This window comes from Aspergillus aculeatinus, assembly GCF_003184765.1.
Source record: "Aspergillus aculeatinus CBS 121060 unplaced genomic scaffold BO66scaffold_7, whole genome shotgun sequence".
Taxonomy (NCBI): domain Eukaryota; kingdom Fungi; phylum Ascomycota; class Eurotiomycetes; order Eurotiales; family Aspergillaceae; genus Aspergillus; species Aspergillus aculeatinus.
In genome coordinates this window covers 153,123-177,436 of record NW_020291476.1, presented here as the reverse complement: position 1 = coordinate 177,436, position 24,314 = coordinate 153,123, and the positions used below count along the sequence as shown (strand labels likewise).

General features: G+C 54.7%; 9 protein-coding genes across 9 annotated transcripts; 4 read left to right on the top strand and 5 right to left on the bottom strand.

Moving 5' to 3' along the window:
- Positions 1-2,092: 2,092 nt before the first annotated feature.
- Positions 2,093-3,044, bottom strand: BO66DRAFT_315007 (ADP-ribosylation factor-like protein; the record flags this gene model as incomplete). Its single annotated transcript, XM_025643456.1, has 6 exons — positions 2,093-2,366; positions 2,433-2,504; positions 2,573-2,635; positions 2,707-2,726; positions 2,780-2,852; positions 2,995-3,044. The coding sequence occupies 6 exons, from the start codon at positions 3,042-3,044 to the stop codon at positions 2,093-2,095; spliced, it is 552 nt and encodes a 183-aa protein (XP_025507202.1).
- Positions 3,045-4,828: 1,784 nt separating this feature from the next.
- Positions 4,829-9,188, top strand: BO66DRAFT_426330 (DNA-directed RNA polymerase I core subunit RPA135). Its single transcript, XM_025650282.1, has 3 exons — positions 4,829-5,396; positions 5,464-7,903; positions 7,976-9,188. The coding sequence occupies exons 1-3, from the start codon at positions 4,893-4,895 to the stop codon at positions 8,755-8,757; spliced, it is 3,726 nt and encodes a 1,241-aa protein (XP_025507201.1). The 5' UTR covers positions 4,829-4,892; the 3' UTR covers positions 8,758-9,188.
- Positions 9,189-9,253: 65 nt separating this feature from the next.
- On the bottom strand, positions 9,254-10,929 carry pre2 (proteasome core particle subunit beta 5). The gene is made up of 6 exons (XM_025646685.1): positions 10,666-10,929; positions 10,383-10,490; positions 10,148-10,303; positions 10,029-10,077; positions 9,860-9,969; positions 9,254-9,760 (listed from the first exon to the last, which is right to left on the bottom strand). Exons 1-6 carry the CDS (start codon positions 10,795-10,797, stop codon positions 9,425-9,427), a joined length of 891 nt encoding a protein of 296 aa, XP_025507200.1. The 5' UTR covers positions 10,798-10,929; the 3' UTR covers positions 9,254-9,424.
- A 339-nt stretch (positions 10,930-11,268) lies between these two features.
- On the bottom strand, positions 11,269-12,745 carry BO66DRAFT_435321 (Eisosome component PIL1/LSP1 family protein; the record flags this gene model as incomplete). Its single annotated transcript, XM_025650839.1, has 2 exons — positions 11,269-12,183; positions 12,248-12,745. The coding sequence occupies 2 exons, from the start codon at positions 12,743-12,745 to the stop codon at positions 11,269-11,271; spliced, it is 1,413 nt and encodes a 470-aa protein (XP_025507199.1).
- Positions 12,746-13,395: 650 nt separating this feature from the next.
- Positions 13,396-14,462, top strand: BO66DRAFT_388954 (uncharacterized protein). Its single transcript, XM_025646684.1, has one exon. The coding sequence runs from the start codon at positions 13,486-13,488 to the stop codon at positions 14,023-14,025; it is 540 nt and encodes a 179-aa protein (XP_025507198.1). The 5' UTR covers positions 13,396-13,485; the 3' UTR covers positions 14,026-14,462.
- A 512-nt stretch (positions 14,463-14,974) lies between these two features.
- On the bottom strand, positions 14,975-17,588 carry BO66DRAFT_342582 (uncharacterized protein). The gene is made up of 3 exons (XM_025644466.1): positions 17,406-17,588; positions 17,062-17,325; positions 14,975-16,986 (listed from the first exon to the last, which is right to left on the bottom strand). Exons 1-3 carry the CDS (start codon positions 17,439-17,441, stop codon positions 15,217-15,219), a joined length of 2,070 nt encoding a protein of 689 aa, XP_025507197.1. The 5' UTR covers positions 17,442-17,588; the 3' UTR covers positions 14,975-15,216.
- An 811-nt stretch (positions 17,589-18,399) lies between these two features.
- Positions 18,400-20,605, top strand: BO66DRAFT_388952 (putative MFS transporter). The gene is made up of 6 exons (XM_025646683.1): positions 18,400-18,879; positions 18,978-19,011; positions 19,077-19,241; positions 19,301-19,772; positions 19,828-20,155; positions 20,210-20,605. Exons 1-6 carry the CDS (start codon positions 18,651-18,653, stop codon positions 20,521-20,523), a joined length of 1,542 nt encoding a protein of 513 aa, XP_025507196.1. The 5' UTR covers positions 18,400-18,650; the 3' UTR covers positions 20,524-20,605.
- Positions 20,606-20,765: 160 nt separating this feature from the next.
- On the top strand, positions 20,766-22,988 carry BO66DRAFT_367074 (retrograde regulation protein 2; the record flags this gene model as incomplete). The annotated part of the gene is made up of 2 exons (XM_025645283.1): positions 20,766-21,084; positions 21,182-22,988. Exons 1-2 carry the CDS (start codon positions 21,029-21,031, stop codon positions 22,986-22,988), a joined length of 1,863 nt encoding a protein of 620 aa, XP_025507195.1. The 5' UTR covers positions 20,766-21,028.
- Positions 22,989-23,737: 749 nt separating this feature from the next.
- Positions 23,738-24,285, bottom strand: BO66DRAFT_435317 (40S ribosomal protein eS30; the record flags this gene model as incomplete). The annotated part of the gene is made up of 4 exons (XM_025650838.1): positions 23,738-23,761; positions 23,902-24,045; positions 24,185-24,196; positions 24,277-24,285. The coding sequence occupies 4 exons, from the start codon at positions 24,283-24,285 to the stop codon at positions 23,738-23,740; spliced, it is 189 nt and encodes a 62-aa protein (XP_025507194.1).
- Between the last annotated feature and the right edge of the window lie 29 nt (positions 24,286-24,314).

The window sequence follows — 24,314 nt, the reverse complement described above, 5'->3', positions numbered from 1 at the left end:
GGGGGGGGGGGGGGGGGGGGGGGGAAGCCTTGGAGAAGTTAGAACTAGTCAGGTTCCTCCTCTTCTTGGCCTTTCTAAAATTGAAACATGAATAAGTCAGAGATTGAATGGTAGCATCATCGACTGTGAAATTGAATCAATTCGAGTCCCATCGAGATTTTTCCTTTTCGCAAGAGCACCCTGAGTAATGAAGTCACCCGAGGTCATCGTTGCTCCCAACGACCGCCGTATACTACTGGTACTGTACCTTATCGTAACTTATATGTATGCACCATAGATTCAGCCACACCTCATCACCGCATGTGGGGACCAACAACTGCATAATTTTGTACACACTAAAAACTACAATGAAGTCCGTCTTATTCTTCTAGACTAGATCCATCTCTCCTCACCTTCACACTAATAATCCTTGATCCTTTCGCCCTTCTTCACACCTTATTCGACCTCATTCGAAATCAATTTTGGTGCCTGCTTGCCATACCTTACTATGTACACTATGTCCAGTACGGTTTTCTAGCATGGCATCGGATACCTCGGGTGACCGCCACCAGCAATCAACGGTCGGATGGAAACAAAGATTCCCAGTTGCATGGCAGAACAACTACAAGTTCAAGTCAACATCACATCACGAGCTTACTCTCTCAAGCTTACATCTCGTGATCCCGGTGCCACGAGTAAATTACCCATTCGATTCGCACTACTCCGTACCGTGGACGGACACCTCCAACACACTTTTTTGAGGCTGTGCTGTCTCGGCATGATATCATCCACCGCAAGGCAGACCAGACCAGAGCAGAAACCAGAGCACTGGGATCCATAGCAGTATTTACGCCGACGTCCTGCAACGTACAGTGTACTGTAGTGTCAGTAAAGTGAATGCCAAGTTACGGAATATGGAAGAAGCTTTGATGCACCCAAGTGGCAGTGCAGTCAGTGATTTTACCGAGTTTGTTGGGCCCAAACGAATCGCTGGCATCTCTCCGTACTCCGTGTGCCATTCCAAATCCCGGTATACCGGTATGGATCTGTAGTAGGCAGCCGTTCTACAACGGGCGAAGAGGAAGAATTAGACCGATACAGCGACGCTCACTACATACAAGTCTATGCTTAATTTAGTGCAAGTACACATAAGCTTACTCACTCACCATCTTGATCATTATAGCTCAAATGAGAGGGGACTACTTTAATCCAGTCAAGTCTGAATGATGACGACTCTATACTAACGTTAGGTACCTAGCTAATGAACACAACTTCAAAGAATACTAACCACCCCCACCCCATTATGAATCAATCACCCACATCCTAATCACAAGTGCCGTGCGATGACAGCGCGCAATCGCACAAGGGCCACTGAACCTTCGCTGGACCCTGTTGGCGGGGGCTAGGATTTGCTAGAAAGACATGGGAAGGGCTTGCTTACTTCCCGTCTTCGCAGCTGCAATGCCAACGCATCACTTGGTCTGTGTGCGTGCGTGCGTGTCTGACCTTTTTTTGTTTGGTTTGCCCTGTTGTTGTTTCTTTCCTTCTCCCCCCCCCCCCTACTCCCTCATTTCCCCTCGATCAACATTCTCTTTAATGTTCTAAATAAGAAGAATGTCATGCCCTTCAATCAACAAGAGCCGATGTTCCAGTTATTGCAATGTGCCTGGCGCAGTGAAGTGCGCGACTGACGGCGCTCTCTACGTCTTTCCCTTCTATACTTGAATCAACCTTCTATACTTGGATCAAACCGAGGCGCATCACCAGATTCTACATCTCTCACGCACCATACACATTCTCCACCTCAGATCTCTTTCTGGAGTTGGGGTGGGCTGGTCACCGCACCGGTCTTCTCGATCGATGGTCTGCTCTCTTCGATATGATGATAGATTACATGCAAGATATGCAGCAACAACTCCAAAGACTATCTCATTAACATAACATCCATGAAACAGAAAGCTTCGCTAGAATTCGAACAATGTGCCTGGCTCACAAAAAACGTTCACATCGTTACAACTAGGCCGCCAGCCGCGAACAACGGCTGCAGTCTACGATCTCCAATCTCGATCACTCGCTCATTTCCCTCGGGTGCCATCCTCGGATCAGTCAACTCCTACCGGCTGGCACGAGCGATCAACCAATGCAGAACTGCATCGAGGTTGGTTTCTTCTTTTGCGCTGATACCATAGCAGCTCACCTCCCGGTGGGTAATGGATTTCAGGTCCATCGCTTCGATCAGATCATCCACCGACAACTTATTGGGGAGATCCGATTTATTCCCCAGCACGAGGAGGGGGATTCCATCGAGCGTGGACTTTTTCATCAGGTCATGCAACTCTTCCGTCGCGACTGGCAGAGCGGCGCGATCTGCCGCATCCACAATGTAACTAAATGGTGAGAGTCAGTGACGTCCATCGCCTGACGTTGACGTCTAGGAGAGAAGGATGCTTTACACGATCGCATTAACGCCTCGACAATACCGCTCCCACATCGGTCGGAATCGCGGCTGGCCCCCCAGATCCCAGCTGCACAGAATATTAGCCGCAACACTGACGACTTATGCGACAGCTCGATACCAGAGCAGGGTACCCACCACTTCAGAGTCACATGTCCTTTTTGGACACGCTTTGTGTTGAACCCAATGGTGGGGATCGAACTACCAGTGTGCATTAGCGATCGGCTAACTCTGCGCCATCTTTGAACCAGGCCTGATGCGGTCGGACTTACTCTACAGTGAACTCGCCGCCCTGTGAATGTGATTAGCGATAGTTTCGGCTGGGTCATGATGGCCAAGACATACCGCAAGAACACGCAACAAAGAAGACTTTCCTGCATTTTGGAGCCCAATCATGGTGACATCCATCTCCGTTGCCCTACAGAGGCATCATATAAAAGTGATCTTAGCAAATCATCCTATGCCTTCTCGGCGGGGGACGGGCCGCAGGATGGAGGGACCATCTCCGGGGAGAAACCGATTTACTTAGTCGGGGAGGGGGGCGGCGACGGCCCACTTACCAGAACATCCTCAGAAGCCAGTCATAGATCGTTCGAAAGATACCCGCCATATTGGTAGTGAGAAGTTGAGAAGGAAAAGTGGTGGTCGGAATCTCCTTAGAAGTTGTGTTGCGAAAAGAGCAAGTGGAAGACTGCAGCTGGGCTCGGCTGGTGGGCGATCGACAACCGGGGTGTGGGCGGTGATATCGAGTTTCCAAGGACACACGGACGTTGTGTACGGTGTGCTAAGGTGCTGGGACACCGTGGGGTGGGGATTGCCGTTCGAAGGGAGAGCCGCCGTGTTCCAACAAAACAGAGGAGAAGAAAAGGAGTAGGATGGTAGAAGTCAGTCGCAGCGAGCAGAAGAACCGTAAGGATATGAAGACGAGAAGAGAACGGCGTAGAAGAGCAACAACCTGTGACCTGAAAATGCAAGTCGGGATTTCGCCAGACTGCGGCAGATTGTTATGTTGTTGTCGTATTATTATTGTTGTAGAGGGTCAAGGCTGGTGGGAAAAGAAGAAAGTAAAATTCACTAAGCACCGATAAAGGCGGCAAGTTTCCAAGTTTTCTGGACAAGCCTCAAGGCGGGTGTAGTGACAGAGGGAAGTAATAAGAATAATTTCTTCTTCTGAAGCCTTATTCTTTTTTCCTTCCCGCGTTGTGGTGAGACCGAGCAGCGTTGATGGATGGATCGATCTACTAAGTACGAGTATGTGCACGCATGACCGTTCGCTCTTGCGCCTGCGCCGCCGCCGCCGCCGCCGCGGCTGGAGAAGAAGGAGGGAGGGTGAGGGAGGGAGGGGAGCGCCTACTAGTCAGTGCTCTCTCTCTAGTGCAGGCAGTACAGTACGTACTAGTGAACTAAGGTAAGGTAGTCCTGGTCCTGCCCAGTCAGTCAGTCTCCTGTCAGGTCGGTGTCGGTGTCTGTGCCTGTGTCAAGTCTGTCAGAACTCTGCTCGAATGCTCAGAGTAGTATGACGGCCTATCTTCCAGTCGCAGCTTTTTTTTTTCCTTTCAAAAGAGTTGATCGGTGAAGATGAACGACATTCCGACTAACCATAAGCTGTAAGTTACCTTAACTTTAAGCAGACTGATAATTCTGCGATTAGTTAGCTAGTGAGGCCGGTCAGTGACTAAGAAGTAGCCAGCGTGGGAAATGTATCCAAAGGAATGACGGCAATTCCCGGGAGCATTTGTTAGCTAAGATTAAACAGATTAATAAAACAATGGCCGGTCACCCTGTTCGCTCATGTCGGCGACGGGCTTCTCGTACTCGGTATAATTGTCGCCAAAAGGACCAAGACTGACTGTATGTACAGTACGAAGTCAGTCTCAAATCATCCCTTTGGCTTATCTCTCTGACTGTTCGAAAAACCCAGGAGACAAAATACTCCATCAGCGCAGGAACTGGGAACATCCAGCAGGCTGGCGTCCACTTAGACTCGACCTCGAATCGATAGTTCCATACTAAAAGCACCACCATCAATGACGACGGAGGATGGGTCCGCCGCCGCCATCGATTGTGGATTGATTGATTGGCATTGATTGATTGTCTGGCTATGAAGAGGCCCCGCCCGGGCCCGGCATGCCAGGTGCTCTTTGCCTTGTTGCCTAAGGTGGTAAGGCGGAACTTCTGTCCCGTGCGTTAGTCCCGTGATGCGAATGGCGGTCTGCATTTTCTGCCAGCACTTTCTGCCCTTCCCCTCAGTCCCGTGATATATGCCTCAGGCCACCAAGTATCTACCTGTACGGCTATCAGCACGTGATGATATCTGTCCGTCGGGTCCACCTCGAAAAATTTCCCCGTCGGTCGAGGATGAGGCTTCGTCCGTTCCTCAGACTGAACTTGGGGTCTCACTCCAGTCTTCTGGGTATTATCAAAGAGCGCTTCTACTGCGCCAGACGCTTCTCTCACCATGGCTCCCACAGCGGCGACAGACACCAATTGGTCTGTCAACTACGATACCCTGAAGCGGGAGAAGCTCTTCAGGAACCCTCCCACCGACCATACCGCATACCCAGCGTTGGCCGCCTCCATCCGGCCGCACGTCGATTCTTTCAATGCGCTCTTCGACGGTTCCAAGACCCTGGAAGAGGCCCTGAAGGACATTGGCACCAAGACCTTTCTCGACGGCGATGCTGAGACCCCCGAACAGAAGAAGGCTCGCATTGCGGAGGGCCGCAAGGCTCCGAGACGCAACCGGCTCAACGTTCGGATCAGTGAAGTTTTTCTCGAGAAGCCCGCACTGCCCCCTACCAACAAGTTCGCGACTCGCAACCGCAATATCTATCCCTCGGAATGCCGTGAGAGACACGCGACGTATCGCGGGAAGCTGCGCGCTCGCATCGAGTGGCAGGTCAACAATGGCGATTGGATGGAGTCGGTCCGAGAATTGGGCCAGGTCCCCATTATGCTGAGGGTAAGTTGACGACAAGCTGGACTTTGTGTGTCCGGTGACGGTCCGCAGTTACTGACCACGCTGGCAGACCAACCGATGCCATCTCGAGAAGGCGACCCCTCATGAACTCGTCGAGCACAAGGAAGAATCGGAGGAGCTGGGTGGTTATTTCATTGTCAACGGAAACGAGAAGCTCATTCGAATGCTGGTGGTCGGAAAGCGAAACTACCCCATGGCGATCATCCGTGGTTCCTTCGTCAAGCGTGGCCACACATACACCAAATACGGTATCCAGATCCGGTCCGTAAGGCCAGATCAGACATCGCAAACGAACTCTCTACACTACTTGACCGACGGCAACCTGACCTTCCGTTTCTCCTGGAGAAAGAACGAGTACCTCATCCCGGTGATGATGATCCTCAAGGCCTTGGTGGAGACAAACGATCGCGAAATCTTCGAGGGAATCGTGGGCGGCGCCTCGTCTGAGGGCATCAAGAACACATTTATCACGGATCGTGTGGAGTTGCTGCTTCGGACATACAAGGCATACAACAAGCACAGCCGCTCGGCCTGCCGATCATATCTCGGAGAGAAGTTCAAGCCTGTTCTTGGAGTCGCGGCCGACATGTCCAACGAAGATGCTGGTACCGAGTTCCTCCGCAAGGTTGTCCTCCCCCACCTGGGCTGCCACAACGTCACCGAAACCCAGGATTACGACAAGTTCAAGATGATCCTGTTCATGATTCGAAAGCTCTATGCATTGGTTGCCGGAGATTGCGCTCCGGACAATCCGGATGCGGTCTCCAACCAAGAAATCCTTCTTGGTGGTTTCCTCTACGGAATGCTTCTCAAGGAAAGGCTCGAGGAATGGGTGAGGTCTTTCAGCCCAATTCTCAGGGACTGGTCCAACCGCAACAGCGGAGCCAAGTTCACCGACTCCGCATTCGAGAGGGACTTCCTCAGCAAGGTTGTGAAGCGGTCCAACGAGAACATCGGAGGAGCTCTTGAATATTTCCTTTCCACCGGTAACCTGGTCAGTCCCACTGGTCTTGATTTACAGCAGGCATCCGGTTACACTGTCATGGCAGAAAAGATCAACTTCTACCGGTTCATCAGTCACTTCCGCATGATTCACAGAGGTAGCTTCTTCGCACAGCTCAAGACCACCACGGTCCGTAAGCTGTTGCCTGAGAGTTGGGGTTTCTTCTGCCCTGTACACACTCCTGATGGAGCTCCTTGTGGTCTGCTTAACCATCTTGCGCACAAGTGCTTGATCGCCACTAGTGACGTTGATGTATCAAAGATTCCCAAGGTACTGGTGCAGTTGGGTGTTCGTTCTGAGTCGTCTGTTTCTGTGGAGGAGAGCGTGACTGTCCAGCTGGACGGACGCGTTATTGGATACTGCTCCCCCAAGCAGGCCGGCGCAATTGCCAACACGCTAAGACGCTGGAAGGTGGCAGGAGACGACCGTATCCCTCTCGAGCTGGAGATCGGCTACGTCCCCAACTCCAATGGCGGTCAGTATCCTGGTATCTACATGTTCTCGCAAGCCGCCAGAATGTTCAGACCCGTCAAGTACCTGCCCCTGGGCAAGCTCGACTACGTCGGCCCATTCGAGCAGCCCTTCATGGAGATTGCCTGCATGCCCAACGATCTTATCTCGGGTGTTTCCACTCACATCGAGTTCACTCCCACGAACATGTTCTCCATTGTCGCCAATATGACGCCATTCTCCGATCAGAACCAATCGCCTCGTAACATGTACCAGTGTCAGATGAGCAAACAGACAATGGGTACGCCTGGTACTGCGATCGATTACCGCACCGACAACAAGCTGTACCGGTTGCAGACAGGTCAGACCCCGATCGTGCGGTCGCCGCTCTACAACGCCTACGGTCTGGACAACTTCCCCAACGGTACGAACGCTATTGTTGCTATTATCTCCTACACCGGTTACGACATGGACGACGCTATGATCATCAACAAATCCTCTCACGAACGTGGTTTCGGTCACGGTACGATTTACAAGACCAAGGTCCATGGCCTTGACGACAACGACTCCCGCCGCGGCAAGTCCCGCCGTGAGATCACCAAGCTCTTCGGTTTTGCCCCCGGTGACCAGATCAAGGCCGAGTGGCGTGCCACCCTCGATGAAGACGGTCTGCCTCACATTGGCGCCCGAGTCAAGGAAGGCAGCTATGTTGCGGCGTGGCACAACGTGCGGTATGACGCCGCCAGCGACTCGTACGTGAACGTGGATGGCGTCACCCACTTCGTGAAGTACAAGGACGCGGAAGAAGGATACATCGATAGCCTGCGCATCCTGGGAGCCGAATCCGGTGTCGAGCCCTGCCAATCGATCAGCGTCAAGTACCGCATTCCCCGTAAGCCGATCATCGGTGACAAGTTCTCCTCTCGTCACGGACAGAAGGGTGTTTGCTCGCAGCTCTGGCCCGCGGTGGACATGCCCTTCTCCGAAAGTGGCATCCAGCCCGACCTGATCATCAACCCTCACGCTTTCCCTTCCCGTAAGCTCTTCCCCCTCCCCCTGACCTTTTACACCCCTTCCTCAACATTCATCTAACCGCTCTTCCACACAGGTATGACAATCGCCCAGATGGTCGAATCCATGGCCGGTAAGGCCGGTGCCCTCCACGGCCACCCGCAAGACTGCACGCCGTTCCAGTTCTCCGAGGAGAACACGGCGGTGGACTACTTCGGGCAGCAGCTCCGCAAGGCCGGGTACAACTACTTCGGCAACGAGCCCCTGTACAGCGGGATCACGGGCAAGGAGTTCGCGGCGGACATCTTCATCGGCGTGGTCCACTACCAGCGTCTGCGTCACATGGTCAACGACAAGTTCCAGGTCCGCACCACGGGCCCCGTCAACAACCTGACCGGCCAGCCCGTCAAGGGCCGTGCCAAGGGCGGTGGTATCCGTGTCGGCGAGATGGAGCGCGACTCGCTGATCGCCCACGGCGCCGCCTTCCTCCTGCAGGACCGTCTCATGAACTGCTCCGACTCCACCCGCTCCTGGATCTGCCGCGACTGCGGCTCCTTCCTCTCCACCCAGGTCGTCGCCTCCGCCGCCGGCTCCAGCAAGGCCCGCATCGCCGCCGCCAAGGCCGCTTCCTCCCAGTCCGCCAGCAGCACCAAAGACCACCACGGCCCCAGCGGCCTGTCCGGCCTCGTCCGCTGCCGTCGCTGCGCCCGCGAGGCCGTCTTCGATGACTCCCGCGCCCTCGTCTGGGAGGACGGGGACGGCCGTCGCTACGTCGGCGGCGATAACGTCACCGTCGTCGCCGTGCCGGGTGTGCTGCGGTACCTGGACGTCGAACTCGCTGCCATGGGTATCCGGATGAAATTCCGGGTGGATAACTAGGTCGCCAGCCGCCTGCCGCCAGCCCCGGCCCGCTAGGACAGAATGTGTCTTTTTTAAATCCCTCCCACAAAAAAAAGCATTGATTGTCGTATTTTGTTTTCCTTTTTATTTTGTCATAGATGGGCGTATTTCAGCAACTTTTTTAATTTCTGCTTGGTTCTTGGAGACGAACGTTTGTATGCTACTTCACCACACTCACACATACGGTATGGATCTGTTATGTAGTGCATGTTGCTGTGAATAAGATTTTTCTTTTCTTTTCTTTTCTTTCCTTTCTGTTCAACCTCTATGGTTGGGTGTGACATACGGATTAGTCGCTATGAAGTAGGTACCTAATCTCTATCGTGGGGCATGTCTGTCTGTTACGCTATTCGTCTCCAGGCTATCATCTTCCCTCTGGAAAAGTACACACCCTAGCCGGCAAACCTGCTACCCTAAGCCAGTTTGGGAATAACTACGGTTTCACTTCCATACCCAGAACCCAGAAAAGCAAGCCGACAGAAGTATCAAAGTTTGACCATTTCATAAAGTTATTGACACCCCATACAAAAGACCGGAAAAAAGAACTACCACTCAAGAGCGCGGGGGGTTGGGTAAACCTGCCTAGAGAGCCTAAATCTATCTACTAGGTAGCCACCCACCGACCCATCCTATTCTATAGACCGACCTACAACTCCGACGTGACGTTCGAGAACTCGCCCTTCTCCAGCTTCGTCTTCCAGAATATGGGGTTCATGTCGTTGAAGCCGTGGTGGACCCAGCCTTCCTCCTTGACGTGGTACAGGTTGATGAAGCCACCGGAGTAGGCGTCGCGGTGCATGGCGGCCAGGATACTGCGGCGGCCGAGCTCGAGGGCCTCCTGCTCGGTCAGGTCGTACCGGTAGTTGGCGTCCAGCACGCCGTAGGCGAAGGTCTGGCCGGAGCCGACGCAGAAGAGGTTGCCGGCCAGCCGGGTGCCGTCGGAGTCGATGTAGTAGAGGGCGGGGCCTTCTTGCGGGGTCATCTATATCCGGTTCAAAAGTGTTAGAGCATGACCCCATGGGTTAAAGGGATATGGTTGGGGCAAAGGGGGGCCGGAGGGGGATGATGGGCTAAAACGTACGCCGGCTAACATCGTTCCCATGCTCAGACCCATCCCCTTGTACGCGTATGTTAGGTTGGCGAGGATTTTCGAGGCCGCGGCGACGGTGATACGGCGCTTGTGTCGGATTTCTATGCAGCCCGAAAGGTTAGTGGTTGTGCCTCCGAGAAAAGAGAGGGGGGAAACCTACCGTGAAGTGTGCATTGCTGGCTCAGATATCTCAACCAATATTGACAATCCTGGACGGCAAGCGCATGTCGTCAGCATTTTGCACTGCCAAAAAAGTCTCGCAAACCGGGCAACACGTACAGCAGCACCACCAGCCATGGTCCCCAGCAGACCCGGAGTCGGCTCGTTCGTCGGCTTATCTTCGCCGCGACTCAACCGCGAAACAGGGATAACCTTCTTCACTGTCTGACTGGCGATCCAGTTTCCAGCGGTGGCTCTGGAATCGGTCGCGACGATCTTGTGGCAAAAAAAATTCCGTCAGTCATCATTCTCTCGAGGCAAAGGATGTGGAAACTGGTGAAGAATGACGGCATACAATTCCGCCCTGGAACCGGAAAGCCAGCGTCGTCGTCCCGTGGGCAAGTTTGATGGGGCAGCTGGGGTTCGAGTGGTCATCGGTCATGGCACGGAGGAAGGCTCTGGACTGGATTCTGGGGTTAGCTGGTCGATCGTGGACTCCGTGAGGGGAGGGACAATTCATAGTGTCTATTCGGGCGGCGGCAGCGGCGGCGGCGTCGACTCCGAACATAGTTCGTATCGACGTCCACCAAGAGAGGGAGGCCCAAATAGCACGCGGAGTCTGACGGCACAGTGCTCACATTATCGACGGGGGGAAGGCTGAACTTCAAGGACAGAGGTGGAAGGCTCTCGGTGAGATCACGCTGTTCTTGCTCGGAGTAGAACTCATTCTGGTGCGGCGCCCGCGTGTATTGGGCGACCAATTTATCCATGATGTGCGAGGGATGGTTGTTGAGTTCGAAATGAATGGCAAGACGGGGGGTGAGGAAGAAAGGACACGGCAAATGGCGGAGGGAGGATGGAGAAGTATGAGATAAGAGAAGGCAGATGCAGCTCGGGAGCTCTGATGATTGATGATGCTGGGAGTGGGAGCTCCAATCCCTCCGTCCGCGTCACGCTGGCCGCCTGGATCACGTGCTGTTTACCGTCTAACTGATCCACAGCAAGCAACTATGTGCTAACTTCCTACTTAAATCTACTAAAATTTACTGGTCTTTTCACAAACGCAAGGTCAATAATCGCATTGCTACTTATACAGAATCAACTACCGGAGCAAACTCAATCTATGTTTACCTTTTTCATCTTCTTGTTCGCTGACCCGACCTAAACCGTCATTCTCATAGTAACAGAACTTAAGACATGCAAGAGACCCAAAATCCAAACCGAACATGAACAGCTGAGAATCAAATCGGAACGGCAACTGGATGCGCAGGAATAGGGCTCGATACATAGGGAATCTCAGAGCCACGAGAGATATGCGCCGACTGCAGGTCATCTGATGTCCGCGGCAGGTCTTCGCTGGTCTTGCCAACGGGTTCGGAAACAACCCCGTTAGCAGTCTGGCCCTGGACTTCCTCACTAGTGTACTTCTCTGGAGCAGGAATACTGCTGGACTGCGCTTCAGTCCCACTGATAACGGCTGGGTCTTGGGCTGTACCGGTGGTATAGCGTTCTTCAGCAGCATTGGTAGTTGCGGGCTCCGGGGCGGAGGTGTCAGCATACAGCTCAGAGCCGGCACCGTCGACGTAGCGGTCATGATCCGTTCCATTAGCATACGTATCCCGGTGGGCTGCATCAGGATATGCCTCAGTACCGTGACCGTTCGCATACGGCTCGGCGGGGGTCTCGCGAGCATATCCATTTGCCCCAGTGTCGTTGCCGTTAGCATACGGCTCGGCGGGGGTGTCACGGGCATGTCCGTTCGCCCCAGTTCCTTGGGCATACGACCCCTCTGCGGAACCGTTCACATCTCGCACGGAGTCCGAGGCAGTTGTTTCAACTGCATAAGCTCCTTGCGAGTCACGCACGCCACGACCGGACCGTGGCAAAAGGGTGCTGTCCAGGGCGTCCCCGGCTGAAGTATGAATGGGCTCTGCGCTGCTCTCCCACGCGCGAAGTTCATTCTCAGCATCCTCGATGACCTGTCTTGTGGCCGAAATCTGGTCATACTCCCGAGGGGAGTCCCCAGGGACGACGGGAGTGTCATCTAGATGGTTGAGCAACCGGCGTGCGTGACGGGCTAGCAGGATCTGCTTTTCTCCGCGCTCGATAACCGCCGCCAGGTGTATATCGTACGCCTCCTTGAACTTCGATCGAGTCTATACACCTCGCAGTCAATATTCTCTCAGCCTTTCCTTTGAAAGGAAGTTTCGGAAAACATACCACATTAGTCAACTGCGCCTCGGCCACCAGACTCTGCGCCTCGGCCCGGACGAGCTCCTGCTCCAGGATATCGATCCGGTTGCTCTGCGGCTCCTTCCACTTGAGCTTCTGGATCTCGTCGGCGATCTTGGCGCGCTGGTCGCGTGACGGTTGCACCGAGTTCTCGGTGTCCCGGATGTGCTTCAGGACCACGCGCGACTCCTCGAGGTACTGGGCGAAGTTGTCCTCCTGCTCGCCCATCTCCGCCATCAGGACGGCGAGCTTGTCCGTGATGTCCGAGACGGCGTCGTCCTCCGTCCACTCGCCCCAGTCGGACAGCTGGTTGGCGATGGAGACGCGCTCCCGGCCGGCCTTCTCGTGGGCGCCGATGGCCGCGTTCTCGTTCTTGATGAGCTGGTTGAGTCGCCGGCTGGTCTCGGGCTGCTGATGGCCGCGCAGGGTCGAGAAGCTGAACCGGGTCCGGTTGGGCGCGGAGTTCCTCCGGCCCCGGATGGACATGTTGCGGTGCCTGAGTGAGGTAGCGGTCAGCCGCGCGAAAAGTCTACATGCATCGAGAGTGCTCGAAGGGCTGGCTTGCGTACATGATTGCCATGATACTATTCAGTGTCGTTACTTGTCTTTTGGGGGACTATACAATAAGAGAAGAGATTGTACTGGAGAGCGTAGAGGTCGGATGCTTGGAAGCAGGAAACAGGAACGAAATGACGTTCGAGATAAGATCGCTCCTTCCCTGGACGTACAGATTTACTTGTTTGTTTGAAAGAGGTAGTAAGCACTCAATGTGAGCAAGGCAGTCAGTTGCAGATTGTTCGAGGTAGGTAGAGTAGAGTAGAGTAGAGTAGAGTAGAGTAGTATTGTGTCGAGATCTGAAACACGGGATTCAGATAGATAATGTCACAGATCGATCAGCGGTGGAGTTTTAAGACCGACGAACCTCGCCGGGGAAGTGGTTCATGCGGTGGCACATCTTGTGAGTGATGTGATGTGATTGTCTCGATGGCGTATGTACGAGAGTCCAATGCAGTGACGTCATGCGGGCATGGACGGATGCTGGAGGCTGTGAGCTGTTGAAGTCATTGTCCGCTTGCAGAATCTCTCGATCCCATGGGTGGGATGGAGTTTAATCTCCTTCGGTGATCGGGGCAGTGGAGTGAATCATGTGCTTGTAGAACTAAAGCTCAAACCGACTAAGTATACCATCAGACAAACAACAACAACAACAACAACAACAACCCCCAATGCGACACACAAACAACACCCCAGAGATAAGTACAACCCAAAGCAGAACCACAGCACGCATACACACCGTCTGGCCATATCCTCAGCAATCACAAAACACAGCGAGGCCCAAGCCCCCCCGATCTAACACCGAGCAGGAATATACTCCACCTCAACCTCGCATTCTCTCTCCCTCTCCACCTCCACCTCCCAAACCCGCCCACAACGCCCCCATCCACCCACAACAAGACACTCCTCCGGCTCCGCGATCTCAACACATTCCACCGCCCTCGCCCTCGCCGGGACACACCGGTACGCACAACGCACATCCACCCACGCCGGCCGCGGCCGTTCCACCCGAATGGGGATCAGGGATTCTTCGATGGTCTGGCACCGGGACCGGCTTCTGCGGACGGTCGTGTAGGAGGGAGCAGCAGGAGCGGCCGCAAGACGACGACGCCGCGGGGAGTAGCACCGCGGTGGGGGGCGGATGGGACTGCTGCTGCTGCTACTGTGTCCGTGACGAGAGTGGCTGCGGCTGCGGCTTCGGTAATCCCTGAAACAAACGCTGCAGGTCTCCTCGGTGCATTCCGTGAAGCACATCGCGTGTCGTGTTCGCGTTGCTGTATACGTATACGTATACCGTCGACTTGATTTTCGTATAGCGTATAGCGTATAGAAAGCGCACGGCGGCTAGGAATGAGGGTGTAGATCTAGATGTGGTAGCAAGAGCAAGAGCAAGAGCGGTAATATGAGGTTGTGCTTGCTCAGACTAGGCTGAGCCTTTAGAACTGGTGGATTTGCTCGACCTTATGCACCACTCCAACAGATCAGCCTCGGGACTCTTATACCCAGGCTTGGGCACAGGAATACCTAGTAACCTCAAATTTGGGGGACCTGGGTGTGTTTCAGATTTGGTGGCACAGCCCGCACGCTGAGGTGCAGTTTCCCTGGATATCATTTCTCTTAAAGACAGACCTAAACTTCTCAAAGATCGTTTGGAGGGGGTTTCCTGAGTGAGAGTTGGGACGTTTGGTGTGTTCTGCGTCCTCGGGGAACGGGGTCACTTGACCCGCGCATCTGCGGGTGATCGGGCCCGGTGATGGGGGAATGGGGTTCTCAACTTCTAGGCTTGAAGTTCAGGGGAGTAATATGATATTCAGAAGGGGTGTTCGTTCCCTTGACTTTGAGGTATGACTGACACGGAGAATCGAATTGAGGGTCAGTGGCTGGTGATGTGGCGATGTGACGGACTGGTCTGCTGTACCCTAATATTGGAGGCGTCGGTGTGCCTTGAGGTGGAAATAACTACCTCACCAGGAGTAGCACGAGGGCTGCTTTTCTACTCGACGAATCTCTGACAGTCTGCTGATGATGTGAGAATACGGAATGGCTGTTGAGGTGGGATATCATAGTAATACTATCCTGGGATACCAGAGACCAGTCTTAGTTTCTGTAGAGCACCGGGGAGATCATTTAGATCACGAATATGAAAAAGATTATAAGTAGATTTGAGAGCCTGTCACCTTATTGATTCGGATCCAGGAGACAACAGCAACGGCATATCCCTATCTCTACACCGGTCTCCACCTCGACCTATACCTGACAGCGCTTGGAAGGCCGGAAGATGACCACAAGAAACAAATTTAGCGCCAAACCAAGTGGTTAAATACCATACCAACAACACCGCACCGATTCATTACAAGACATCTAGAACAATCCCGAAACACCCAGGTCGGCAGCCGTCTCTCTTAGGACATGTCGTCGGCATCGTGATGGTGGGTATTTTCATTATCCGACGCATGGAAAGCGTCTCCGAAGGCGGAATTCTCCAGGTCGGGAAGATCAAGCCCATCATTCTGCTCGGTGTATGCGGCGAGTGCGTCGCCAGCGCTGTCCATGTTGGTAAAGTCGAAGTTGGCCCCGTCCAGACCATTGTCCCCGGAACTGCCTGCGTTGCCGGGGGTTAATCCTTGGAGGCCGCTGCCCGGAGTATCGACGCCAGGTAAAGAGCTTTCGCCAGGTACAGTCTGGTCCTTCTTCTCTTCGTTGACCATCACCCAGTCTCCAGTCTCCCCAGCGGCACTCGCAGGTTGCTGGTCGCCCATATCCATTTCGATGTCCAAAGAGGTGGAGGGGCCCTGCTGAGGGACGTGCGCTGCCGGTTGAGGCTGTTGTGGGACTGCCCCACCCGCTCCAGGTGCGCCGGCCGGGTTAGGAACATGTGTTGGCCCAGTCTGGCCGGCATCCTGGATTGTTGACGAGACACCTGGAGCTGTTCCTGGTGAGCCCAGCTGATCCAAAAAGTGACTGTCGGCATTTTCCATATCAATGTCCCCCTCAGGTTGAGACTCGGGCTTCTGCTCCGGTTCGATTTTCTCGAGCAGACCACCTTTCTGCACACAAGAGACTCGAGGCTCCGGCACAATCTGCCTGTGCCACACTTTCTCCACGTCCCGCACAATATCGTCAACTTTGTACTTGGCTGGGTTCTCAATGTGAGCCGCCTGCGAGTCATCCTCTTCCGAGGGAAGCACCAGGCGACCTTCCAATCTCCATGGCTCCGAGCCTGTCTCTGCGGGATCCGCTGCGGCTTCCCGGAGTCGGAGTTCTGCGTCCTTGAGGAGAGAGGTGCGGTTGAACTTCTCCATTCGACGTGCGTGGCGCTTTTTTAGCTTCTCAATCTCCGCCGTCATATCCGCGACCTTCTTAGCGACCCGATCAGCGAACTCCTCGGCCTTGGCGGGTTCCAACTTCTCAGCCTGCGAAGTGGCGGTGGCATCTTTTGTTTCTCCGTTGGTAGGTCCGACCGGTGCATCAAAGAAGCCGGCCGTCAATGATTCGAGTGCACCTTTCCGGCCTAGGCCCAGAGAGACGGGCGTGATCTGACTAATGGCATAAGGCGAAGCGAATATCTCCTCCATCCACTCATGATGTTGCGTGTAGCGCACTTTACTGATCTCGCGAGGTGTGAGGAGATCCATGATGTCCCCAGTCGAGACGTCTTCATCCTCCAGGGCAAAATCTGTGGTGGCAGCGTTCACCGCGGTGGAAGAAGCACGATGCCCGCGGGGGGCCTTGGCCGGCGGGGCAGCGGCGGGAGGCGGCACGCCTGGTCCGGGCGGAGGGTAGAATGGCTGACGTCCGACGATAGCACTCGGGTAAGCTCCAGGCACCTGCGGGAAGCCCTGGGGCGCCATGTGTGGGGGGAAGTTGATGGCGGGCCAGTTGTTCCGATCGTGCAGCATGAAGTCCTTGCGGGCAAGCTGGCCTTGGCTCTGCAAGAAGCGCCGCTGAGCTAGCATGTTCTGCACCTGAGGTATGACGGGAATCCGGCTTGCAGGAATGTGGTCTTGAGGAGGTGCTCTCGTGTAGTGGACGATCCACAAGGCGGGATCGGGGTTGGGCAGGTTGGGGTTGGGAACCTTCGGAGGCAGCAGACGATACCGGCGACGGCAATGCATCGCCATGGATTCGTTCGGAGGATGATATCCGCTACGGTGCAGCCACATCTCGACTGTCTGTTGTGTTCTTATGTTAGTGATCAATATGTCTGCGCGCAGAGCAGCTCTGGATGGGGAGTGATGTTGACGTACATAGCCACGAGCATCAAAGGTGAAGGCCTGTTCGACATCGGCCCAAACATATCCATCACTAGCGAAATTGGTTCCGAGTTGGTTGAGTGGCTGCCATGTAAGCATAACCGACCCATCTTGAGGCGCATCGAGGAAGGTCCAGTGCATTGGTTGCTGTTCGCGCACGACCTTGGCTGCGCCGAGCAGGTATTCGACAACAGTGTCTGTAGGCATCATATGCATCAATGGGTAGCGTTGCCGCGACACCAGATGCATGTGCGGCAGCTGGAGTGGTCAACATGATGTCGAGTTAGTGCTCAAGCTCCATACTGATTCACTTCATTCGAAGGATTAACTTAACGTACCAGCTGCGCGGGAACACGGGTCGCCGGGTCGTCCATGTTGACTGAGCAGCCTCGATGGCGGAGGATCGCAGGCACTAAGTCTGTCGCAAAATGATGGGAGTGGGGGGGTATTGAACAGTTCAGACACAGAAGATTGAGAAGCGAGAAGGCCTGTCAGCGATCACGCAGCGACGTATACTGAGCGAAGACACCGAATCCTTAACGCGACGCGGAAATTTGAGGTTCCTTAGCAATTCAGTTGGTTGCGGTACGGGAGTCCATAGAGTCCTCAAGCACACTCTGACGCCTGAATCCCCAGGCATTTAAGGTGGCACCCGATCAGGACTAGTGTCGGGGGTCGAAGCGCTTTTACTCTTTCCAGCTGGAGATCGTCTCATTCCCCGCAATGTGGACGGACTGCTTGAAGAAGGTTTCCTGATCTACATACAATCCATACATCCTCGACTCGCTTACCCACCCACCCCAATGACTCGCACGCGCTGGTCTTTGCTATCCCTTTTATGGGTACTTTGACAAACAAGTCTCTCTCAGTCTCCTGGCCAAACGTGCATCCATCACTGTATACTCGTTAATGCTGGGAGAGGCATGCATCAGAATGCGCAAGGGGGATAAAACAAATCAGACCGGGATATCCAGCCTCTTTCACCTCGGCTATCGTCCAATGCTATCACTCAGTCTCTGACCAAGCCTTGCGCCCGCTCGGATGGTTTCATCTCAAGCTTTGGCCCGCCACCCATGAACCGATGGGTTTGTCTCCGCATACTCCCCTAACCGGGTGTGCGAAAGCATGTCATCATATCCCCGAGGAGCGAGCCCCATGCGTCCATTATTCTGCCGGTTTCCTGCACATTCAGTATAGTGTATCTTTCACTCTCTCGGATGATTGGGTGTGAGCTCTGTCCCACGTATCACACACACAGCTCTCTTAGAAAGTGACCTCAATCGGCTCGGCATGACACTCCACTCATCGACTACACCCCCTCCCTCATGTTCTCAAATTTTCACGTCACCCCTCGCTAGCTCGACGTCTAAACTGTGTGGTCGGGAAAACCTCGCAGGTCAGGCTGGTAGCCCTTTGTCCAATCGTCTAAATCCGTGCCAAACCATAAACAGCGTGAAGGCTTTGGTGCGGACGCGTTCATAAGGCAGTGTGCTCCCCTCTCCACAACAGAGAAGTCACCATTACATCTCTGTTGCTGTAATCAAACTTCTGTCACTCCGCATCGCGACACTTCAAAGTCGACCATGGGGCTGTTCAGGAAGAAAGACACCCCTAGCAGTCCTGCTGAGGATGTCGACGCCATTGTCGAGGCTCCGAGTCACGATGCGGAGAAGCAGCCGCCCATGCACAAGGAAGAAGCGCACACCGCGCTCCCGCAGATGCCTCAAACTGCAACGTCGATAGATCTTGCATTGGAAGCTCGAGTGCTGAGAAAGTTGGACCTCAGAGTTCCGACCTTGCTAGGATTTCTTTGTATGCTGCGTCCTGCCTAATTCATCTCCTGCATGATTGCACATGATTCTTCAGATCAGTACACTCGATTCCATATCTGACTTGACGGCTTTGCACAGATCTCTTATCGCTGCTCGACAGGAGCAACATTGGGTAGGCTTGAATGCACAATATTCATTGACCTCCAATAGACTCCCGTTGAGCTAATGAACAAACAGGAATGCCAAAATTGCGGGAATGGAAGAAGATCTCAACCTCACGGGAAATCGATACTCATGGCTCTTGACAATCTTCTACATCTCGTATACTCTTTTTGAATTCCTGGCGCTGATGTGGAAGATAATGCCTCCGCACAGATGGGCAGCTATCACCGTCCTGAGTTGGTATGTTCAGACTCGACTTATACCTCCCTTGTTTTGAGTCGGAGCCTTATGCTGTATAGGGGTATTGTGGCAACTTGTCAGGCGGCAGTACAGAACTGGGGTGGGTTGATGGCCCTGCGGTTTCTGTTAGGCATGTCGGAAGCTGCCTTCGGCCCAGGAAGTCCGTATCTGCTGTCATTCTTTTATCGGCGCCATGAGTTAGGACTTCGATGCGGCATGTTTTTGTCGGCAGCCCCTTTGGCAAACACCTTTGCAGGCGCTCTCGCTTATGCTATCACCTCCGGCCATGCTAAGATAGCGAATTGGCGGCTGTTGTTCCTGGTGGAAGGGAGCCCGTCACTCTTGGCGGCCATTTTGGCTTGGTTTTACCTGCCAGATCACCCGTCGTCCGCACGTTTCCTGACCGAAGAAGAGAAAGAGATCACACGGGCCAGATCGCTTCGACGGAGTGGTGAGAGCGAGCGAGTTAGTGGGATCGACTGGAAAGAATTAGGCCATACTTTGCTGGATGCGAAGGCGTGGATCTTGGCAGTATGTTCCCAGACCAGCCGCCTTCGCCTGGGGTGTATGCTGACAACAATTTTAGTTCATGTACTTCAGCTGCAACGTGAGCTTCTCATCGCTGCCCGTTTTCTTGCCGACGATCCTGGAAGATATGGGGTTTACTTCCATCAACGCTCAGGGGCTGACGGCACCGCCATTTTTTGCGTCCTTCCTAGTCACGATCGCTACGACATGGGTTGCCGATCGGATTCAGCAGCGGGGTCTAGTGATTGCTTGTGCCTCTCTAGTCGGCGCTGTTGGCTATGTATTACTTGCGGCTTGCAACTCCGTTGGCGTTCGCTACCTTGGCGTGTTCCTTGCTGCTATCGGGGTGTTCCCGTCTATCGCCAACATTCTTCCCTGGGCTCTGAGTAGGTCAACTGCCCTAGCAAGTGATGATACACGCACTAATATGGCTTTTATAGACAACCAAGGCTCGGATAGCCGACGAGGCATGGGCATTGTCATTCTGAACGTCATCGGCCAGTGTGGTCCCTTTTTGGGGACCAATGTTTTCCCATCCAGCGATTCTCCTCGCTACACTCGCGGGTTGTCTATCTGCGCCGCGTTCATGTTTTTCAACACGATTCTTGCACTGTCTTTGCGAGTTCTCCTGGCCTGGGAGAATCGCCGTCTGGATCAGCGGTATGGCGCAGTGGCGGAATGGACAGCTGGGGCCAAGGATGATACGGCTGTGGGGGAGGAGAATTATGGGGCGGGCTTCCGATATGTGTTGTAGGTTGTGGTGTTTTTTAGCGTGTTTGGTCTATTGCTATTTGTTGCGATAATGAGGTCATGCTCTTTGGCGAACTAGAAGTATGCTGAGCCTAAATTGGAAAGCAATTGCATGGTGTTGAGATTATTGGTGAAACTGAATGTAGGGCATGTTTGCGGTGATCACCGGAAGGGTAGTAGCGTACTTCAAGGTTGTAGACTCCACCTCAGCGGGGATATATCTCGGCTACGTCAACCCAATCGTCAACACAACACCAGCATCTCGCAACCTCGCTTCTGTTACCTTTATTTTATTACCCCCCCTTGAAGCCTTACTGCTGATAGCATAGTCGACTACATTACCACCTTTTGCCCTGCGCTAGCAGCCTCACAACCAAGCTAGCCACACAAGCCCCAAAACCATGCGCCTAAGGTCTTGACCACCGCAGCACTTACCGTGTTGACCTCACTCACATTTGAGAACCTCATTCCACTCCGGTGCCCACTGAGCCCCAGAAACCGATCCCAGCATGACCGAACCAACAACCACGAACCCCAATCTCTACGGGATTGTGGATATGGGAAGGTGAGTCAGTCAGTCCCCCACACAACCCATCAACTACATAACACCCTCGAAACCCCCTCAAACCATTGGAAAAGCACTAAACCTCCCAAACCCACAGCAACGGCATCCGCTTCTCAATCACCGACCTCTCCCCCCCCACCGCCCGCCTCCTGCCCACCGTCTACCAATCCCGCGCCGCAATCTCTCTCTACGATGCCCAATTCTCCCCGCAGACAGAGACAGAAACGCGAACGCAAACGCAAACGCGGGGCCCGATCCCGGACACAACCATCGCCCAAGTCCTCGACCACCTGCGCCACTTCCAATCCACATGCAGCGACTTCGGGGTGAGGGCGACCAACATCCACGTGCTGGCGACGGAGGCGACGCGGACGGCGCCGAACGCGGCGGCGTTCTGTGGTGCGATCCGCGCGCACACCGGCTGGGAGGTGCGGATGCTGACCAAGGAGGAGGAAGGGCGGATTGGCGCGCTGGGGGTCGCGAGCTCTTCGGCGAGGGTGGCCGGGATCGCGATGGATTTGGGCGGCGGGAGTACCCAGATTACGTGGGTTGTGGAGGAGGAGGGTGGGGAGGTGCGGACGAGTCCTCGGGGCGCGTTCAGTTTTCCGTACGGCGCGGCGGCGTTGGGTCGGTTGCTTCGGGAGGCTGAGGCTGAGGCTGATTCCAAGTCGAGCGATGAAGGAACGACGGCGTTGGGGGCGCTCAAAGCCGAGATGACCCGCCAGTTCCAGACGGCGTATCGCGAGCTCGAGGTGCCGGATTCCCTCTTGCTCAGGACCTCCGGGGAAGGAGGAAGAGGAGGAGGAGGAGGAGGAGGAGGAGGAGCAGGCTGCCAACGCAGTCTATATCTCTGCGGCGGCGGGTTCCGCGGCTGGGGGTACGTGCTCATGAAGACGTACTCCGACCAACAGAGCGAGGGCGAGGGCGAGGCGTACCCGATCCCCATCATCAACGGGTTCCGGGTCCCGCGGGCGGAGTTCCACGACACCGCCGCGGTGCTGCAGGAAGTTGCAGACACCAACACCACTGCAACCACCACGACGACCAAAATCTACGGCGTGTCGCGGCGCCGCGCCGCGCAGATCCCCGCCGTCGCGTTTTTGGTGAACGTCATCATGGACGCGCTGCCCGCCGAGGCCATCACGCACGTCCAGTTCTGCCAGGGCGGCGTCCGCGAGGGCTTCCTGTACGACCGGCTCCCGCCGGCGGTGCGCGCCCAGGACCCCCTCCTCGCCGCGACGCGGCCGTATGCGCCGCCGTCGGCGGACGTGCTGCGCGATCTGCTGCGGGCGGCGCTGCCGGACACGCCGTCACCGTCACCGCGGGACGCGGACTCGTTCCATCTCCCCCGGTCATTCTGGGCGACGAATCTGCTGGCGGCGCTGGCGGATTTGCTGTTCGCGCACGCGAAGGTGCCCCGCGAGTCGCGCGCCGCCGCCGCGCTGCATAGCACCGCGACGGGCATCCTGGCGGCCACGAACTGTCTGTCGCATGTGGAGCGCGCGCTGATCGCGCTGATGCTCTGTGAGCGCTGGGACGGGGAGCTCGCCCCGGCCGATGAGGCGTACCAGCGGCAGCTGGTGCGGTGCGTGTCGCGCGAGGAGGCGTGGTGGTCTCGGTACCTGGGGCGCGTCGCGGCCTTGGTCGGGGATGTGTATCCTGCCGGCCGGGAGGAGGAGGGCCGTTGGAGGGTGCGGTTCGAGACGGAGTGGAGCGCGGTCGTGAAGAAACAGGGAAGGGAAGTGCGCGACGTGCTGCACCTGACGGTGCGGCGTGGGGACGCTGCCACCACATCCATGCTACAGGAGATACTGACGGACAGGGCGGACGGCTTGGAGAAGCTGGGCAAGAAGAAGAATTGGGTTCATGGGCGCGGGGTGAAGGTCAAGGTCACTGTCGTGTAGTATGGAGACTGGAAAGCGAGCTATGCGAAGTATGGTTCGACAGCCAACCAGCTACGAAGTTACATGTGCCCTGATCCACGTCTCTCTACAGGTTGGCGTGAGGCGCACCTCAGACCTCTCGCAGACAGTGTGATAGACGAATCTCCCCAGAGTTTGCCAACTGGAGTATCAAATTGCGTAGCTCACAAGGACCCTTGACCATAGCCAGCGAAATGGAGCCTGATTCGCCACTGGCCTTGGACTCAGACCCCCGGCCTTGAAATGCAGGAAAACAGGATGAAACCCGATCCATCTACGAGAGATCGCAGCACGCAGATTGCAACCGTCGATTATGCATGCATGCATGCAAAGTGCCCAGCAAGAGCAAAAAACCAGCAATAAGAGGGACTTGAAAATAGTGATGGTATTGCATCGCCAGATGTAAAAAAGTCCGATTACTCGTCCTTTCTTGCTATCAAGTAAGAAAAAAAACAAGACACTTCCATTTCACTCGCCTTCCCCCACGTGAAGAAATCCGTAATCCGCGAAATTCCGTCGTAAGTTGGGGAGGAACCGTGCTTTGATTTTTCCTGATCGAAAAGGAGTGGTAGCCTTCCGATCGCAAATAGCCGCATCACCAGATCCTCAAGCCTCTTCCATCCACGCCACCTTCAAAACCCGGGGAATCGTCGTTGCTCAAAAAGTCATCGAGTTCTTCTTCTTGTATCAAATTAATCGAAGAGGATTTTTGTTCGTGAAGATGCTTCCGTTTAAGCGGTGGGGTTGGCGTTCATCTGTATTGAGGGGGTTGTGTAAGCCCTTCCGTTTGTAATCACAGCACACAGCACTTTTCCAGACGTATTCATCGAGACTGCCGTGTCCCTCCCATTTCTTCCTTTGTATCCCATGCTGATCTTGGTGGATTTTTTCATACCTTGCGCTTGCCACCGGTGAGGGTGACGTTGACGAAACGGCGGGTGTAGACGACACGCTTGTAGGCACGGCCCTTGGGCTGCTTGGCCTTCTCCTGCTTCTCGACCTTGGGAGTGGCGGCCTTGACCTTACCGGCACGAGCGAGCTGTAGTCGAGAAAAAAAAGGGTCAGATATTTTTCATTCTTTTGATGCTGGTCATAGTAGCTTTTCGACTTTTCGATGGTCGTTGTGTCCGGTCGTCGATGAGGCGAACGTGATGGAGAGGAGAGAGGGGAGCGCTTACAGATCCGTGAACCTATTTTCATCCAGATGTTAGTCTTTTCTGTTTCTCATCCTGACCATGTTTTTCGAGGGGCATCTCTGTTGATAACTTACCTTACCCATTTTGGCGTTATGTGATGATCTTCAAGAAC

Coding starts and splice junctions, on each gene's coding strand:
- BO66DRAFT_426330 (XM_025650282.1), top strand. CDS start 4,893: ATGGCTCCCACAGCGGCGACAGACACCAATTGGTCTGTCAACTACGAT. Junction 5,397..5,463: donor AGGTCCCCATTATGCTGAGG/GTAAGTTGACGA, acceptor CCACGCTGGCAG/ACCAACCGATGCCATCTCGA. Junction 7,904..7,975: donor CCCTCACGCTTTCCCTTCCC/GTAAGCTCTTCC, acceptor TCTTCCACACAG/GTATGACAATCGCCCAGATG.
- pre2 (XM_025646685.1), bottom strand. CDS start 10,797: ATGGATAAATTGGTCGCCCAATACACGCGGGCGCCGCACCAGAATGAG. Junction 10,491..10,665: donor GCCTTCCCCCCGTCGATAAT/GTGAGCACTGTG, acceptor CCCAGAATCCAG/TCCAGAGCCTTCCTCCGTGC. Junction 10,078..10,147: donor CCATGGCTGGTGGTGCTGCT/GTACGTGTTGCC, acceptor CTTGCCGTCCAG/GATTGTCAATATTGGTTGAG.
- BO66DRAFT_388954 (XM_025646684.1), top strand. CDS start 13,486: ATGCGACACACAAACAACACCCCAGAGATAAGTACAACCCAAAGCAGA.
- BO66DRAFT_342582 (XM_025644466.1), bottom strand. CDS start 17,441: ATGGACGACCCGGCGACCCGTGTTCCCGCGCAGCTG. Junction 17,326..17,405: donor CCCGTGTTCCCGCGCAGCTG/GTACGTTAAGTT, acceptor TGACCACTCCAG/CTGCCGCACATGCATCTGGT. Junction 16,987..17,061: donor CCTTTGATGCTCGTGGCTAT/GTACGTCAACAT, acceptor AGAACACAACAG/ACAGTCGAGATGTGGCTGCA.
- BO66DRAFT_388952 (XM_025646683.1), top strand. CDS start 18,651: ATGGGGCTGTTCAGGAAGAAAGACACCCCTAGCAGTCCTGCTGAGGAT. Junction 19,242..19,300: donor GCTATCACCGTCCTGAGTTG/GTATGTTCAGAC, acceptor TATGCTGTATAG/GGGTATTGTGGCAACTTGTC. Junction 20,156..20,209: donor CATTCTTCCCTGGGCTCTGA/GTAGGTCAACTG, acceptor TGGCTTTTATAG/ACAACCAAGGCTCGGATAGC.